The 19,378-nt window shown below is 50.0% G+C and overlaps 1 protein-coding gene across 6 annotated transcripts in view; it reads right to left on the bottom strand.

Annotated features, from left to right (window-relative positions):
• FRYL (FRY like transcription coactivator) overlaps nt 1-19,378 on the bottom strand; it is a 3,055,992-nt gene that overhangs the window by 1,725,317 nt on the left and 1,311,297 nt on the right. For all 6 annotated transcript variants that reach the window (XM_069631694.1, XM_069631695.1, XM_069631691.1 and 3 more), the window contains one exon: nt 3,244-3,404. In XM_069631694.1, coding sequence (XP_069487795.1) covers nt 3,244-3,404 — 161 coding nt within the window. The remainder of the gene's footprint in view (nt 1-3,243; nt 3,405-19,378) is intronic.

Below are 19,378 nucleotides of genomic sequence, written 5' to 3'. Positions count from 1 at the left end.
CCAGGCAAGGAGGTTGCGTCCCCTCTGTGCCCCTGATCCTGGAAGCAGCACATCAAAGGGGCTTCAACTCAAACTGGGGTAACACCACCTAGCCCTACATTACAGCCTTATTGCTTCAGCACTTCCTAGTGCTGTCCCTGTTAGGCAGAAACCTGTGCAGTTCCCTTAGGGAACACTGCAGAAGATTTAAGACTACAGGTGTTGGCAGTAAACCCACTTGGTAGCAGTCTGTACCACCCAGATTTACCTGGTAGCTGTGGCTGAGCAGTCAGACTTCCCTCAAGAAGAGTTAGACAGTATGCAAAGTATACACAATAGGCACCCAGTTACAATAATACAAGCAAACACTGACCAGAGCTTTGGTATCAAAGTATATAATTATTTATTTAAAAACACACGGTTTGAAACACTCCAGCACTCTTGTTGTAATATATTCTAAACACAGTTACTATTATAATATATACACCCCTTTTCCCTTATCAGATAACTCACAGTAAAACACCACTTATTTTCATACAGAGGTGAGCGCTTATCTAGATGGCACTCCAATAAGTTTGTGAGAAAGGGAGGGAGCAAGACATAATTTGGAAAGGTACACCACTCTAGGATTCAGGAACACTGTTAGCAAGGCAGAAGAGCAAAAAGTCACTGGTGAGCCAAAGTCCAAAGGCTGGGCCCACTCTTAGAGAGAGCAGAGCACAAATGAGCCCAAGATCACACAGTTACACTAGGCTTTGAAAGTCTTGCAGAGGGTTCAAAAAGAGTTTAGAGAGGCTCAGGAAAGTTTAGCCAGGGTGTCCCAGGCTAACCCAGGTTCGAAAGCCGGGGACTAAATCTACCCCGTACAGTCGGTAGCAAGGGAAGCCAGACGGGACACGGTATCTTAAGTGGGAAGGATCCTCCAGCCGTGGCGGTTGTTCCTGGTAGTGGGTGCAACTTGCGTCGTCGTCCAGGGGAAGAGAAGATCTCGACTTGGAGGAAAGATGAAGGTCGTTGCACTACCAGGGTAGAAACGAGCCGTAGAGTTTTCCGGTTAAAGGTGGTACCTTTGCTTCGCGGTCGTGGTAAAACGTGGTATCCCGGTTGCCGGGGTGCTTGGCACAGGCAAGGCAGCCACGAGGTACGTCGGGAAGGCGAAAGACAGTGAAACTGGTTATCCCCACCAGTCAAAGGAAGAAGACTCTCCGGCGGGAGATCTCCTCTGTCATTGGGAAAAGTGGTGAGACGGTCCAGCAGGGCTCCACCGGTGGTGGTGTCGTGGCAGGTCGGCTCAGCTTCTCCCTCGTCGGATTCTTAGGTCCTGTGGCGACTTCTGAAGTTCCAGTCCCCAAAGCCCTGCTTTTATGCAGAAAACCCCCATTCACTCAGCCTAGCTGTCACTCAAACATGCTAAGTGGTTGGGCCAATCAGGACGGAGTGCGACTTGAGTTGCCTAGGCAACTCAGTCCAGGGTGCCTAAATCACCCTCCCCCTCCTAAGTACCCCAGACAGACTGGCACCACTTTGGAGGGCTTCTGTGGAGAAGCCCGCCAAAAAGTGGAACAAAGGGCTCGACTTGGGTTGGAGTCACAGAAGAGAACACAAACGCCATTTTAGAATCAAGTTTTGGCAAAAAATACCAACCGGAGAATTAATATTAATTAAATAAACCAGCGGTATGTTCGAGGCTACCGTAAATAATTAAATAAAGATAGTAGCCTAAAACAATGGGAAATCCCATAGGAAAATATTTGCGGTTGAATATAAAAAGTAGTATCCACTGCCACCAGCCAAAACTCGATCAGGGGGGACGGAGACGTGCCCCCTCGACTAACAGACCCTGGGGCAATTGAATTGCCCCAGCCGGTACATCCACAATATGATGGTTTGTACTGGTTCTGTTCAGAATTTAAGACTAGTAAAGTCAATGGTGACTTTACATGCCCTGAGAGACAGTAGTCAGTCCTAGGGTATGGAGTCTATACTGGGGGGTCACTATGACACCCCTGTGTCACTGCACTGAGGGTGCTGTGTAACACATCACAAAAACACATGAAGCCCTGTGGAGTAAAAGACCCCATAGCCCATTAAACACATCTAGTTTCAAAGAAACACACTTAAATCATGCCCAAGCGTGAGGGTAAAAGAGTCTCACTCTTGGCAGGAGAAAAAAATAAACCCCAAAAATCCAGCAAAGCTGCTGGGGAACACACTAGGTTAGGAAATTCAGCCTAAACAGAGAATCCTCCCTAACAGTCCCCAAGTATAAAGCTGAAATGTAGAAAAGTAGCGTTCAGGAGCAATAAAGTTGGCAAAACTGGCTGTACACCATTCTAGCATTAGATCACAATTAACCATCACATTTTTCTGGGCAGTGTGGCATGATCGGCCTCCTAGGATTCATGTAAATATGAGACCTATGGACTTTAAAAAAGAAACTTGCTGCTCGCAAGGAAGCTGATCAAGTTACACACTAGCCACAGACATCTGTGCTTAGTCTGGGGGAAAACAAGATTGGATTCAGACAGGGCTGCTTCAGGCCTTCAGCCTTCAAAGTTTAAGTACATACCATTAAATTATTATAGTTCAAACAACAGCTGTGACTGCTCTTAGAAGTGGTAGGATACCAGCATGAGACACTAAATAAAAATATATTAGCATTAATGTCTGAATTAAGAATGCATCACAGGTTTGTTCGACAACAAAGCCAGTATCTTCTAACAATAATGAAAGGCCAGATGCATGTTTGTCTGTTGCAGTCATGCGCAGTAGAGGCTGCCAAACACACAGAATGCTCTGCTAGAGTTTGCTGTTGACTTAGGATATACAGTGGTCCAATTTGCATAGCTTTGCCTGTTGTCACCACTAGAGGGAGCTGTAGGTTTAAGCTATTTAGTGGTCCTACTGTGTGAATGAAAACCTGCACTTCGGCCCGTATGCACGGGCATGTACACTAGTCCAATATATTATATAAATGATATTTGAATTATTTGGCAATATGGCAATACCAAACTGCAAAACGTATAATTATCCTATTTTGTAAATTGATATTACTAATATTGTTTTACAGTGCACTTTTTCTGAACACCATTATTTGTACAATGAAGCAAATTTAAACCATCACCGCAGGATTAAAATTATCCAGTGTAAACCATTAAAGTGTGCTAGTACCCATTCTGCTGCAACCCTCAAACGGTATAAGAACTAACGCAGGAAAATAACAGATATAATGCTAAAGATAGTGGAACAATACTGAAAACATACCTTCAAAGCACAGTACTGATGCCTGTTTATTTGCATGTTCCGGTCACTGTATCGGTCCAAGGGTGTAAACATAATGCTGAAAGGGCCAGCCCAGTGACTGAATAACATGAAGAGACTGTGGCGTAAGCTCTGCTGAGGAAAAATGCTTCTTCTCTGATGTACTGCAAATAAGGAACACACATTTTACTTTATTGTCAAGATCACATAATTCAGAAGTCTTAATTTACATGGCCATGCATGAGAAGGCCACCCAGTCCTGTTACTTTGAATTCTGAGCCTTCTAGCTTGCCTACATTTTTTTAATTTGTTTTGTTTCGATGTAATCAAAACCTCCCAGGCTATTTAAACATTACCAACACTTAATTACATTTAAAAGTGAATCATTTTAAAACAGTTCATAAAATGGGTACCAACTCCATTTAACACTTGAGCACGAATTGCTAAAACTGTATATAGAAATCCTCTCTACAAAAGTCTGCATTAGCCGACTACCTACAAACATCTGATTAGCAACACCATTATATTACAAAATATGTGTCCAAGACTCCTTCGTATGTAGTTATCTACATGAAGGATTTTTAACAGTGGCTCCCATTTTAAAAATTGATTATTTTGCCTATGGGCAGAATATTGCGACAATCACATTAATGGATTTCTATATCCCTCATAAGGCAACTTTATATGATAATTAGGGAGTACACGTTTTTTTCTTGGTTGATGCGGATTCTCTATATTTTTATACGGGTAGAATCCACTGGCTAATCTAGCGATGTTGTTACTCACTGCCCAGGGAAAGTCTCTCCTCATGTGGCCAGAGAAAGACAGAAGCTACCTGATGCTGACCCTGGGGGAGGCTATCTGAGGGAGGACCACAAGAGGAGATACAACCCTCATGGAAGTGGGATAGACTTGCTAGGTCAAACATGGTATCCCCGTATTTCATTAGGACCCAACACTCCTTCACACCCTCCATTTATGTATGGCATATGGTCAATAATAACATTCATTCATATTCCCCTTTGACTGACAGAACCGAGATGAGGAAGAGGACTGGAGTAATGAAGATTACTGGAGCCAGAAAGCAAACACTGTTCTAGCGGTTGGACAAGTTAACAGGAGGCAGGACATTCAAATACAACACAATTGAACAGATAGAGTCAGAGATCTCGACGTTGGTTGGGACTCAGTGGGGTTGGAGGGGGGAACGAGCAGCAGACCTGAGCGAAGAAGCTGGAGAGGATGGCGTTCAAGGAAGTCAGGAGGAAGAGTGTTTGCTGCGCTGCCATCCAGAGCTGCAGGACCTGCCGAGTGAAGGAGAAGGCCAGGCGGGAACTGAGAAGTCGACGAGACACTCCCAGGACAGCAGAGGAAACGGTCAGATGCGATCAACACCAAAACTGCCAGAGAAAACCAGTAAGCCAGAGAAGGAGATTGGGATACCAGGGCACTTCAGGGCAGATGTTGCGTCTCATCAATAAAAGTTATTCACTGTAGTGACTAGAGTACTAAGTCACTAGTCCCCTTTCCTCCATCCTTGTGGGCGTCCCCAGGCATGGGGACAGTACCAGAACCTTCGGCAGCGAAAAAAGTTAAATTTAGTATAGCGCGCTGCCCTGGGCAAGAAACCGCACACTAGGCCCGGCCTCCGGCACCTCACTCCAGTCCCCTTTTAACACAACACAAAACTGAAATCATGGTATGTGGCAGCACCGAACTTCTCCCGCACCCGCTACTCTGGCCATCTCCCATGGGCAATTCCCCAAACCCTCAAATTCAGTAAAAAACCTTGGATGCACCATAGACTCAGACCTAACCCTCTCGCTCCAAGTCAACGTCTCAAAGTCCTGCCACTACCACCTTAAAACTCTTAGGCGCATTTTTCCATAGCTCTCCGTTCCCAACAGACTCTCCGCGGTACAATCAATTGTTATGTCAAGACTGGACTATGCTAATCCCCTCTACCTCGGAGTCCACATGTACCAACTGACTAAACTACAAAGAGCACAAACTGCTACTAGCACTTGGCCCTAGACATCACATCTCCCCAGACCTCAAAACTCTGCACTGGCTCCCGGTTGCCCGAAGGGTGACCTTCAAAACCTTATGCATCTCTCACCGAGCAGTGCACAAAACTGGACCTTAATATCTTCAAGGCAAACTAAAACTCTACCATCCTCCACGCACTCTGAGATCAAGTTCTGCCGGCCTCCTAGTCATACCAAAAACCAACTCGGTCAGGCTAGGTGGATCATCATTCTCAGCCCATGCCCCCACTCTGTGGAACGCACTTCCACCCCACATCCGACTCACTGAGGACCTCATGTCCTTCCGCAAATTACTGAAAACATGCCTCTTTCCCTAAAATAGACTTAACTCAAACTCGATAACGGCAATCAAGGACCTTAACCCAAAGCTGCTTTATCATAAATCACCCAGCGACATGATCCAAGCGAGAAATCTAAAAATAACAACCGCTAATGTAAATTAAAACGGATAAACCGAATAGAACGAATGAAGTGGACAAAAGTAGTGAAGTGAATGAAAGTAATACGCTGGATGAAAGCAGTGAAGTGGATGAAAGGAACAATTTACTTACCTGTAACTGTTGTTCTCCAGCATGGGTCTGGCATGGATTCATATGCTCTTGAATATTCCCCGTTGTCAGGCTGGGAATCCTCGGTAAAGAAAAAATCAGTTTCAGTTTTGTTTCTGAACCGTCTTTCTACTAATAACCAATCAATGGTCTCTGGGTCATACTGCCCCCAGCCAATGACTGCCCTCTACCTAAGCCCATCCTCTGGCAGCCATCTTCAGATTTGGTAGCACGTAAAGTGGCAGTAGGACCAAGAGAAGAGCCGCAGAGGGGTAGGCGGGAGGGTTCGCATGTGAATCCATGCCAGACCCATGCTGGAGAACAACAGTTACAGGTAAGTAACCTGTTCCTTCTCCAGAAAGGTGTCAGGCATGGATTCACATGCTCATGAATATAAGAATACATAGCAGTACACACATGCACAATCACGGGAGGTGGCAAAAGGCTCAACATTAAGCATTACATAAACTCAACATTAAGCAACTCTTACCTCCTCACAAGGCCCACCTTCAGGCGACCAAGTTGCGCAGCACTGCTTGGCCGACTCTGGACTCCTACCTGGAATCCCGGTCGACGCAATAGAATCTCGTGAAGGTGTGCGTCGACCTCCACGTAGCAGCCCTGCAGATGTCCAGCAGGGGCACACCAGACAAGAACGCCATAGTAGCAGCGATCGCTCTGGTCGAATGGGCTCTCGGACGGCCGGGCAACGGTCGGTTGGCCAACCGATGACAGTGCATGATGCAGCGGGAGAGCCATCTGGAAATGGAAGCCTTCGTGAGAGCCTTCCCTTGGTTCACAGGTCCAAAGTTCACAAACAGCTGTGATGTCCTCCGAAAACTCTTCATTCGGTCCACGTAGAACTTGAGCGCTCTAGCTACATCCAGCGAGTGCAAAGTCCTCTCGGCCAGCGACGAAGGCGACGGAAAGAAAACTGGCAACACTAAGGGCTCGTTAAGGTGGAATTCGACAGCACCTTGGGCATGAAAGAGGTGTGCGTCTTCAGCACCACCCTCGTATCGTGAAAAGTCAAGTATGGAGGCTTGCAGGATAGGGCCTGAATCTCTCCCACGCGTCGTGCGGAGGTGATGGCCTTAAGGACCACTGTCTTCCACGACAGGAACTTCAACGGAGCCGAATGCAAAGGCTGGAATGGCGGTCCCATGAGCCTAGTCAGCACCACATTGAGCTCCCACGCTGGGGCTGGAGCCTTCACTGGCGGGAACGATCGGAACAGTCCCTTCATAAATTCCTTCACCAGTCGAGGAGACCACAAGGACTGTCGTCCTGTAGTTCTGGTGTATCGGGAGATCGCTGCCAGATGAATCTTGATGGAAGCGTGAGCTAGTCCAGCCTTGGCCAGCGACAGTAGGTATGGTAGCACTTGAGGTGCCGTAATCCGTAGAGGGTTAATCTTCTATGCACGGCACCAGACAGAGAACCTCTTCCACTTATGTCCATAGCACTTGAGAGTTGAGGACGCCCTGGCCTTTGCAAGAACCTCTCTGCAGTCTGCCGGGAAATCGTACCATCTAAACTCTAGTGCTGCAGGAGCCAGGCCTGCAAGTTCAGCGACTCCGGGTCATGATGAAGAATGGCACCTCCTTCTCTGGAGAGGAGATCCGCGTCCGTCGGCAGCATGACGTGTGGGGACGCTGACAAGTCCAGGAGGTCCGGGAACCAGATATGTCTCGGCCACGCCCGTGCGACGAGGCTCATCCTGCACCGGGACCTCTTCAGTTGGATGATGAGTCGGAGCGGCAACGGAGGGAACGCGTACAGAACAGGCCGTCCCAGGGGAACGAGAAAGCATCGTCCATGCTCCTTGGCTGGGTAAACCTGCTGGCGAACCTCTGGCACTTGAGTTCGTCGCTGTCGCGGACAGGTCGATCTGGGGTTTGCCCCAACGTCGGAAGAGCCGATCCACCTGATACTGGCGTAGTTCCCACTCGTAGCACGAGCGTAGCTCCCTGCTGAGTGAGTCAGCAATGGTGTTTTTTATTCCTGCCAGGTGGAAGGGAACCAGAAACATCCCCTGGGCGACGGCCCAGTGCCACAGATCCTGGGCCTCCTTGGACAGGGCTGGGGATCTGGTGCCTCCCTGCTTCCGTATGTAGAACATCGTGGTGGTGTTGTCGGTGGAAATCCTCACCACCTTGCCTTTGAGGGACGGGAGGAACGATCTGAGCGCCCAGAACACAGCCCGGACCTCCAGGATGTTGATGTGAAGAGACTTCTCCTCCGGGAGCCAAAGGCCTCTGAGGCGTCCGCCGTCACTGTCTTCCGATACGCCGGGGTCTGAAAGTCCGTGCCTGCCGTGAGGGGCGCACGGGTGCCCGACCACTGAATCGCCCGACAGAAGACCTCGTTGAGTGGGATCCTGTCTTCGAAGCTGTCCGCCGCCTGCATCCAGCGGGTGTCGAGGAACTCTTGTAGCGGACACATCCGCAGTCTGCAAAGGCGCACTAGGTAGATGCATAAGGACATCATCCGGAGGAGGGACTTGATGGACCGGACCCTGGCCATGTCCGTGGCTAGCGGGCGCTGCACCTTGCCCAAAATGGCCTTCGTCCTCTCCTCCGACGGAGACGCCAATCGCTCCACTGTGTCGAGCTTCGCTCCCAGAAACAGTGCCACCTGCGACGGAACCAGGTGGGATTTGGGGTAGTTGATGGCGAATCCCAGCTCCGTGAGTAGACGGATGGTCCTCGCTGTGTGCTCAACGGCGAGTTCTCTTCTCCTTGCACAGATGAGTCAGTCGTCCAGGTAGGGGTAGACGTGGATCCCCTGCAGGTGCAGCTGCGCTGCCACTGGTGCTAGGCACTTGGTAAACACCATGGGTGCCGACTTCAATCCGAACGGCAGAGCTCTGAATTGGTAGTGACGTCCCTGGACTACAAATCTGAGGAACTTTCGGTGTCCTTTTAGAATGGGGATGTGGAAGTAAGCATCCTCCAGATCCGACGACGATAGGAAGTCGCCCTCCTCCAGCTGTCCCAGCACATGCTGGAGGGTGACCATCCTGAACTTCTGTGCCTTGATGAACTTGTTTAGCCGACGTAGGTCCAGGATGGGGCGCCAACCGCCTGTCTTCTTTCTGACGAGGAAGTATCTTGAGTATACTCCGGAGCCCCGGATCCTCTTGGGCACCTTTCTTGAGCATCGCCCTTATCTCCAACAGCAGTTGAGGGACGTGATTCTCCTTCCTGGCCACGGGGGGGAATGCAGGAACACTTCTTCAGGAATTCTAGCAAGTGCCCGCGGGCCAGGGTATCCAGCACCCAAAGGTCGGTGGAGATGGACTGCCACACGCTGACAAACTTCGTCAGCCGGCCTCCCACCGGGGTGCTTCGGTGGGGGCCCGACGCTACGGCCGGTTCAGTCTTGTTTGGAAGTAGCCTTGCTGCCTTGGCCTCCTTGACGACGGTGGCGAGATCCTCCTTTTTTGCCGCAACCTCTGTAGGCCTCCTGGGACGAAGAGCGGGCCGACTGGCGGTACGCAGAGGAGCCACCGCTGGATCCTTTGGAGGCCCCTTGTCTGCCTCCGGTGCTCCGAAAGGGCCGTCGTCGTTGTAGGACTCCCAGGGCTCAGGCCGTCTCAGTGTCGGTCTTGATGGCCTGGAGCAACTCATCTACCACCTTTCCAAACAGGTTGTTGCCGTTGAACGGCATATACAACACCCTGGTCTGAACGTCCTGACAGAAGTCTGTTGCCTTGAGCCATCCTCATCGTCGAAGGCAAACACCATTGCCTAACTGACGAAATCCGGTGTCGGCAATGTCCGTTGCCATCGTTATGGCCCGATGCCACCTCACCTTCCTGCAGAATCTCTAGGGCCTCCACCCTCTTGTCATCTGGTAGGAAGTCCAGCAGGGGAGCTATCTTGTACCAAAGCTCCCTGTCGTAACGGGCCACAATCGCTAAGGCGTTGGCCGCCTTAATTGTCGTCGCTGCCGACGAGATGACCCGTCGCCCCATGGCGTCCAATTTTGTTCCCTCGCCGTCCGGTGGGGAAGTGGAGGTTGAAGCCGCCGCACCAGCCGCTTTCTTCTTGGCCGCTGCTGGGACGACCAAATCCAACGTAAGCTGGGCCCTGAGGCACAAGGGGGCGGCATCGGAGACCTGGTACTTCTTCTCGTACCGGTCCATCTTGGCAGGCGTCGTGGAAGGGTTCTTCAGGACAGCAAGTCCCTCATCCCAGATATCATCGAGTAACGGTACCGCGAGGACCGTCATTCTCTTGGCCTCCCGCCGTTGGTAGAGGAAGCCTTCCTTCTTCTGTTCCTCCGGGCAGAGCTGGAAGAGCTCGGATGCCCTGGCGATCATGGCGTGGAAAGAGTCAATTTCGTCGGGCGGAGAAGCCCGAAGAGGTGGTGATGGAAGGTCCGTCCCGTCGTCACCACCGTCGTCATCAGTCCCCGTCGCTGTATCTGTCGCCGTGTCATCTCGGGGTCCGGTGAGGGGGATGATTACTCCACAGGCCTTGTGGGCACGAAGGGCGGGGCGGGGTGGACTCTCCTCCGCTTGTTCGTAGGGCTTCCCGACAGTCCTGGTTCTGGATCCTCCGCCGGGGTTCGTGGTAAACTCGTCCTTATCTCGGTGCATAAGGATTGGATTGCCAACAAAATGGCCGCCGAGCTGTCCTGAGGCTCGGGCAATGGCTGCGACGGGCGGGATGGCTGCTCCTCCACTGGGCCTTCGTCGTCGCCATTGTCGCTTTCTTCGATCACATCAGCAGGATCTCTCCCGTGGGATCGTACCTCCTCAAACCTCTCGTTGAGGCCCTTCACGGCTTCCACCAGCTCCTCTTCAGAGGCTGAATCCGTGTCCATAATGGCCACCAGGCCCCCCCTCTTTTTCCACGGGGGTCTTTTCGATGGGCTGGAAAGAAGATTCCGTCCGCGGTGGCAGGGAAACTCTGGGCCCCGAAGTCGCCCCCACTGGCTTAGTCTCCGCCGGCTTCGTCAGGGCCGCTGCGACTCCCTCGATAGAGGCCTTCGCCGGTTTGATCAGGGCCCTCACCACCTTAGGTGTGTCCTGGGCCTTCTCCTTCGGGGGAGGGACACCGCCTCGCTCCCCCTCAGCTCCCTTCGAGATCGACCGGGGCCTCTCCAGAAGCTTACCCGGGTTCTCGGATTTCCTCTTCCCCGAACCAGAGAGTTGGCTCGTGGTTGATGGTGCCAGGGAAGGCGCGCCCTGCCTGGCAGCCGAAGAGCCCGACCGTTCGGCGCTCCCGGTGCCCACAGAGCTTAGCCTTCTGTTTGGCCCCCGTCGTCGGGGTGCCCTCACAGGACTTAGAAGAGCGCTCAGACCTTTTCTTCTTCTCACCTGCTGGGCCCTTCTCCAGCCAGCTGGCGAGGCGGGTACGACGATCCCTCATGGTCCGTTCCGATAGGTTCTTGCAGAACGCACAGTCCTTCTCCACGTGCGTCTTGTCCTCATGAAGGCAGTAGAGACATCTCAAAAACATTCTGTAACCCGCATCCAGGGCAGTTCCTGAACAGCTTGGATCCGGGCGTCGAGCTTCCCTTGTCCTCGGCCATGTCCAAGGTAGGCCTCGGATCTTCTGGAATCCTCCAAGAAGCGTAACTTGACGAAAACTTCACCCTTGAGGGGTGTAGAAAATTCCGAAACGGGTCCCCGTTGATCGGAAGTAGAACGGTGGAGCTTGAGGCTCGATTTAACTGAAAAAAGAGAAAATCTCTTTGAAAAAAGAGCAAAAACGCAGTAAAAGCTCGAGAGCTATAGCCGAGGACTCCCAGCACTTGAACTTGGGGTAAAAATCTGAAGATGGCTGCCAGAGGAGGGGCTTAGGTAGAGGGCAGTCATTGGTTGGGTGCAGTATGACCCAGAGACCAGTGATTGGTTATTAGTAGAAAGACCGTTCAGAAACGAAACAAACTGATTTTTTCTTTACCGTGGATTCCCAGCCTGACGACGGGGAATATTCATGAGCATGTGAATCCATGCCAGACCCCATGCTGGAGAACTAAGGAAATTGTGGAGCAGAGGTAGAGTGCGGGGAGCAGAGGTAGAGTGCGGGGAGCGGAGGTAGAGTGCGGGGAGCGGAGGTAGAGTGCGGGGAGCGGAGGTAGAGTGCGGGGAGCGGAGGTAGAGTGCGGGGAGCGGAGGTAGAGTGCGGGGAGCGGAGGTAGAGTGCGGGGAGCGGAGGTAGAGTGCGGGGAGCGGAGGTAGAGTGCGGGGAGCGGAGGTAGAGTGCGGGGAGCGGAGGTAGAGTGCGGGGAGCGGAGGTAGAGTGCGGGGAGCGGAGGTAGAGTGCGGGGAGCGGAGGTAGAGTGCGGGGAGCGGAGGTAGAGTGCGGGGAGCGGAGGTAGAGTGCGGGGAGCGGAGGTAGAGTGCGGGGAGCGGAGGTAGAGTGCGGGGAGCGGAGGTAGAGTGCGGGGGGCGGAAAGGATGAAGTGGGCGGAAAGGATGAAGTGGGCGGAAAGGATGAAGTGGGCGGAAAGGATGAAGTGGGCGGAAGGAAAGGAAAGGATTAAGCCAATAGATCAGATGAAGTGGGTGAAATGGATGAAGCGGGTGGCACAGAAGAAGCGGGTGGCACAGAAGAAGCAGGTGAACAGATGAAGTATGTGGAATGGACGGAATACATGGATCGGGCGAAGTGCATGGATCAGAAGGAATGCCTGGAACTGATTGAACAGATGGAGTGCATAGAACTGAGGGAGTACATATGACAGATGGAATACATGGAACAGATAGAGGGCATGGAATGAACATTGTGGAAGAATGATTAGAATGCATGGAACGGCTGGAGCGCACGGAACGGCTGGAGCGCACAGAACGGCTGGAGCGCACAGAACCATTGAAGTGCACGGAACGCTTGAAGTGCATGGAACGGTTCGGTTGAAGTGCATGGCTCAGTTGAAGAGCACGGAATGGTTTTAGTACAAGGAACAGTTGAAGAGCGTGGAACAGCTAGAGTGCATGGAATGCATGAAGGCGCTCAATCTCAAACACCCACTGAAAACCACCTCATCACATCATCACGCATACTCTCTTCTATACACCACCACTCAACTAGAACACAGCGATTCTATGACACATTCGGTATAGCTGTTCTCACCAGCCACATACTCCCCATCATCCTAAATAAACACAGCTGGTACCACACCCGCCAGCCTAGGCATTCTCCTCAGGCCTAACGCAGTCAGAATCAGTCTGTTATCACCCTGCCAGAACGAACACATACTCGTGATCTCCCTTCCACCTCACCTACCGCTAAGAAGCAGCTATCATATGAGTGCCACACATGCTGCACACATAGCCGGTGCACACATGCACCTTATGACTCTCTCTACTGACCTGAACTACGGTTCCCGAGGGCGTTCAACCTACCAGCGCCTCGAGATCATACCAATGGTACATAAGGTGCTATATAAATGCAAAGTAACATAACATTGGACGCTGGTAAACCTGGCTATATAGATATATAAGCTTTTTGGCCTAGCAGGGGAAGAAGGGTGGGACATATGGAAGAAAGGGGACTAAGCACTATGAGTACTCTAGTCACTAAGGTAAGTAATAGAAACGGGGAGAGAGCCCTAGTCACACCAGCGCTGGGTAAGTAATTCTTTAAATTGTGAGTTAGATTTGGTATCAAAGAAATCAACTATGCCTAGTTGTATCAAGGTTAAAGGTTATTTTAATTCAAGGCCCAATCAGCACATGTTTTGACCATCCTGCGTCTTTATCAAGGCACAGGGTCTTATGCTATGTCTCAGTGGTCACTGCAAATGCTAATTCGGAATGCAGGATTTGGTAGAATCACAAAGCGAAGTGCAGAATTGGTTGCACCGGAATACGGTTGAAGGAGTCCAATGGGATCACAGGATGATGGTGTCCTAAAATATAATCCTAGGAGGATCCAAGTCCGAAATGGCGTATCAGACCATTCATCTGCAAAGCCATGTCAGGCCTGTTTGTAGATACTACATCTAACTCACTATTGAAAGAATTACTTACCCAGCGCTGGTGTGATTTTTATTTTCACACAAATATAATAGTTTTTAAAAAAACAATCAAAACCAACATTACGTAGTGTGAAAAACATACGACTCTCGAGTTAATGGTATCCATTGTTTAACATGAGTCCCCACCTATCCCCAAGTATCAGTCAGTACTACTGCTGGAACCTTGGTAGAGTGGCATATCAGTCAGGCTTATCATAAGAGGAAGATGTAAGATGCAGGTAAGTACACTGAACCTAGCTAGTAATGCACAGGTAAGAAACACGTGAACATAAATGTATTTTCAAATATAGATGTATTACATTTACAGGAGATTGACTCCAAAATACTTGGCACAATAAACCAAAACCCTTAGGAATACTTAAGAATACTTTTCAAAGGCCACTGATTACTTTGTAGGTGCTTGCTGTTAGATGTGTTACAGCTTTTGACAGCAATGACAGTTCTATCATATTATCGGTAATAACACACACTTGTGGAATCTTAGCAGAAATACAGTAAAGATATTTACTCTGCAAACACATAAGATGCTGACTTTCGGGAAGGAAAATAGTTGGTTAGTCTCTTACTAGCACGGTTTAAGGTTCTAGACGCAGTTTCTTAGCACAGCAAGTCTTAAATTCCAAAACCAACCTTAGCTAAAGGCAGTTCAGAAAGGACTTAAAGTTTTGACAAGCAGCAGAATACGAAACGTTCCTGAGGATACTTTCAAGTCTCTACTCTTTAGGATGTAGCAAGTTTAAACCAATGTCGGAGACCCTGTTAAGGAATCGCTAAAGGGACACAAGCAGCAGCTTGAGTCGGAGGTAAGAAGGGGGGTACCCTGGACACCTTTATGTGCACTCCAATGCTCTGGAGCGACTTCAATGATCAAGTTAAGAAATACCCTCCCCCCACCACAGTACCTTAGGTTAGAAGAAAAGATCATTGTTGGATTCACCTCAATATGGCGGCCCTGGACCCGACCTCCGGATTCCTTATTCTGAAGAAAGGCAGGACAATGGACGGGATATCTCAGCAGCAGTCTCAAGTGAGTACCTCTGGCACAGCTTTCAGCAACTTCTCTGGTCATGCTGCAGTTTTGGCGCCTCTTCTACAGCACCAACAAAGGATGCGATTCGCCCGGTCAATCATTCTTACAGTACGACACTCCGCTGTGGGGGTCTGGAAAGGCCCAGACAAGTCAGATTCGGTCTCTGGGGTGTCCTTGAGGGCTCAGCAAAGACTTGGTCGAATTCAGCCTTTCCATGACAACGCACTTCGAATGGGCAGCAGGTCTCCTAGTATTGGTGTTTCGCAGCTCTGGAAACTTACAGGACTTCGGGAGATGGCTCAAATCAAAGTTCGTCTTGGGAAAGGGGTTTGGGTGGCTGTCCAATCAGAACAGGCAAACCCCCAGTTGTAGCCGGTTCCATTCAGGCACTCAGGCACACAGAGGGCAGGGGAGTGAAGAACTCCACCCCCACTTCCTGCCTGCCCAGACACACTGGCACCTAGGTGGGGACTGTGATGTTGGAAATGCATTGGAGGGACAGGGCCTCCATGTCCTTGTCCTGTACTTGTGTGTTCTGTGTTTTCTGCACAGGAGTCCAGGTGGAACTCCTGGCAATGCTGCTCTTCCTCTTTTTGGTTGTGGTGAACAGATACCCCTACGGCACCCATGGGTGGAGGTACAACCCTGTACCCCTAGTGTATGTTTTTGGGTACCTGTGTGTTGCCCACAGAGCAGGGTATGATCTGGTGGCAGCTCCATGCTGAATTTGACAGGTGCTCAGAGGATCCTCCATTTTGGGATACCCAGCCCCTGCCACGGGAATCAGTGGATTCCTGATAGAAGACAAGATGGCACCTGTGGCCTCTTAGTTTCTATTGCCCGTTTCTTGTTTTCCCAAAGTCCTGGGAAGCCCTGACTCTGTCCCTTCCCCTGACTGGCTGTGGGGTAAAAGAACCATGTATGGTATTGTGGGTGAAGTCCAGGCCAGACTGGAGCTTTCCCAGAGACTATGTTATGGGTACACCTACGGGGTGGGATCTAGGTGAATACAGTGTGTGACCAATATGCGTTCTATGTTATGGGTGTCTGGTTTCTGTGTGTGTGACACAGTGTATGAGGCAGCCCTGCCTGAAACTGGCATGAATGCAGTGTTGTGTGCTGAAAGGCTGGGTGCTTGCCCCAATCCACATTCCTTGTTATGGGTGTCTGGGTGGAAGTGAATAGCCCAAATGCATGTGAGCCCGATTGGCTGCCTGCCTGAACAAATGCCCTTCTCAGTGATTGGCTGACTGAGCTTGGCTCCGCCAGAGTGAATGAGGGACAGATGTGTATATCTGGGGACCTCTCACTTACCAATTTGTTGAGAAGCTGACGTTTAAACTTGAAGCTCAGCCTTGAGGCCTAGCTGTAAAAAGAATTGCTGCTGCATTTCCTTTGATGAAATCTAAAAGCTGTTGACTCTGTCGAGGACTGATCTGAGAGAGGACATGGCTAGGAGACCTCTCCCCGAGCTACGATGGACCAGCCGCGGGAGTGGGGCTATTTATACCACACGTCCTATTGGTGGGACCTAAAACACCCAAATAGGACGTTGATAGGACACTAAAGTGTCTGAGTTTTCCATAGGAAAACGCTAGGTTAAAGTGACTGAGGTTTCCCAGCCTGACAACGAGGAATATTCACAGCATGTGAATCCATGAAAGATCCAATGCTGGAGAGACTCTTCTATCTCAGGTACATTGGGGTGGTTGAACTTTTTGACTAGGGAACAAGACTAAAACATTTATGGACTGGGCTTGTTAATACTTTTATTACAGGTTGCCCAGGTGGCGGTATCCTCACTCACTTGTGTCTTAATAGCAAGAGAAAGCATTCTGCCATTGTTTAACATAACTTGCTTTCCTTCCTATGATCTATTAGACCTCGCTGCCCGATTTGTATGCTATCTTGTAACGGTTAGCAGTTGATGCATTTTAAAAGGTATCTATATCCAAGTGTGGTACCACACTGGCAATTCTAATATGGCAAATATATAAAATGTCTGAGTACAAAGTGTGTTATTAATTGTGTATATATCTCTGATCCTTATTCTTATATAAAGAACTGTGTCAGCACATAACAGTGTGTGGACATTCCTTTGTGGGGGCGTGGGGACTCAATGTACTTAAGAATCAGCCTGCATCACCTCCTGAGAGCTTTAGCTTTGGTAGCTTATCCAAGCTACCATATAGAGAACCTTGGCTGGGGTGCTATGCGCCTCTACTCTGCCATATAGAGGGCAGAGGTACGGTTACCCCCCTCCAGTCTTTACAGGGACACCCAAGGGTTCCTGCCGAAGGAAACAAACACACACACACACATACATACATACATACATACATACATACATACATACATACATACACACACACACCCCCCCCCCCCCCCCCCCAGGCTCCCAGGACGGTGGAAGAAGGGCTGACAAAGAACAACCATGCTAGTTATGGTGGAAAAAAAAAAGGAGTCACCAAGTTAATACTTGGGTGGCCCTAATGTGCATAACCCGGGGCTATGGACATAGCCTGCAGTAGAACATTTACACAATAGTTGGTAGAATATGTCCACTGCACAACATAATCATAACTTGGAGATTGTCTAGGAGTAGAGAGAAGGGGGATACTAAGTATTCCTTTGGCACTCAACATAAGGTGGTGTGTGCTAATCTCTCCAGCTAAAAGGTTTTAAGAGAGATACAAAGTATCTCTCGATCAGAGCTGTAGTTAATCTAGGATATAGAAGAAAATCTCAAAGGAGGACCCAAAGAGTCCCCAGCAACACAAACCTTAAGCAGCTGCATGCTGCAACAGTAAAACTACTTAAGCATTACAAGAGATATGGAGGAAAGTAGATGTCATAGGACAGTAAAATACAAAGAAAGAGTTCCAAAAGACAGAGCCAATAAGAATGAAGGAGTGGAATGAGGCTCCACTCAGTCAGGATTTTAAAGAAATGTCCAGAAGTCCAGCATAAAGTGCTAAGGGTCTCACTAGGAGAGGGCAGGAAGCATAAAAATTATAAATCTCCCCAACAGCCTCTAAACCCTTGCCATATTGTACAATAACCATAATAGAAGGGGGGGCGTGGCTAACTAGTCATGTGAGCAATCGTGTCGCTCTAGGGCTCCTACAGATCCGAAATTATCCTTGACCGCCAGCCGGTAAATGTTACAGCATACTGGCCCCAAGTGAAGGGTGTATGCATAGGAAAGTAGGTTGCAAACACTGAGCAAAGCTGGGACCGAAACCACGCCAAGAAGGAAAAGATACTTGCAAAAAACCAGATGCAGGCTGTGAGAAAATGCCCAGACACGATGGTCGCCTGAACAACAAAGGACCCGGGCAGAACGAACTCCGCGCGGACTAAGGAGAGAAGCTCCATGTGGACAATAAGAAGAAAGGTGACGAAGCGCCCAGCACAGGAATGAGACGGGCAGCGGAGGAGGCGCATGCTGCAAGTTAGGGCGCACCAGCCCCAGCCACACGCAGCAAGAGGTCCGGAGCACACACGCAAAGAGCCACAAACACGGGCTCCGGCGGAATGTAGGTATATAACGGACCATCCTGGACCGCAAGGGACAAAGCACACGTAAGCAGGCCCCCTCTGAGGAGGGAAGACTGCTTTGCCCCTACTGTGCCACCCATAACACACAGACCACCAAGGAGGCATGAATATCAGCTGGACCTAATTAGGCAGCTGCAACACTGGTAATACTGTGCTGGGGACCTGGCCATGGACACTGATGAGGATGAATACAGAGCCCACAAGCAAATGCCACATGAGGCGAACATAATAGAATAGGACCTGGGGCATAAATCGAGTGCTACAGATCGCACGCTGCGAAGTGAGAGCAGGAAGAAAAACGTAGCAAAACTGCACGCATCTCCTCCTGGCGCAGCGCTAAAACAGACGCTCGAGAAGGCACAAGACAGCGGCAGAGGCGCCCGGAAGACCAACAGAAGAGGCACCAAGTAAGGCACTTGCGATATAAAAGCCAGACTGGGACATAAAGCACAAAATCAAGAGGCTAATAGAGGCCATCCTGAACACTAAAGCATATAGGAATAAATAGACAAGACATAGCCAGTGCCTCACACAAAAAGGAACAAAATAGCTGGTGCACAGGGGGCAGGACACCAAAGAATAACAGAAGGGACTGCAGCTGGCACGAGCACAGGGGGAGGTCGCACAGAACACTGCACGTGCACAGGACTGCCACGTCTGTACATACAGCGATGGCATCCAAGCTACCCAAGACAAAGGGGAAGCAATCCACAATGGAGGAATTCGCAAAAACACCACAAATAACGGAGGGAGCCAGGAGCAAAGAGAGGAGCTTGCAGATGGATACATCACCAGCACGTGGCGACCAGCAGATTCTAGAGGCAATAGCAGACTTGAAAGTGGCATGGAAAACGAAACTGGAAGCAGCAATGACCACACAAACAGTCGCTAGAGACCAAAATTGATGCAGTACAAGTGGACATTTACTTATTAAAACAAGATGTATGGTCATTAGC

Source organism: Ambystoma mexicanum, chromosome 6q (genome assembly GCF_040938575.1).
Source record: "Ambystoma mexicanum isolate Mex_15411 chromosome 6q, UKY_AmexF1_1, whole genome shotgun sequence".
NCBI classification, from domain to species: Eukaryota; Metazoa; Chordata; class Amphibia; order Caudata; family Ambystomatidae; genus Ambystoma; species Ambystoma mexicanum.
The sequence above is the reverse complement of the archived record's forward strand: the minus strand, read 5'-3'. Positions and strand labels throughout refer to the sequence as shown.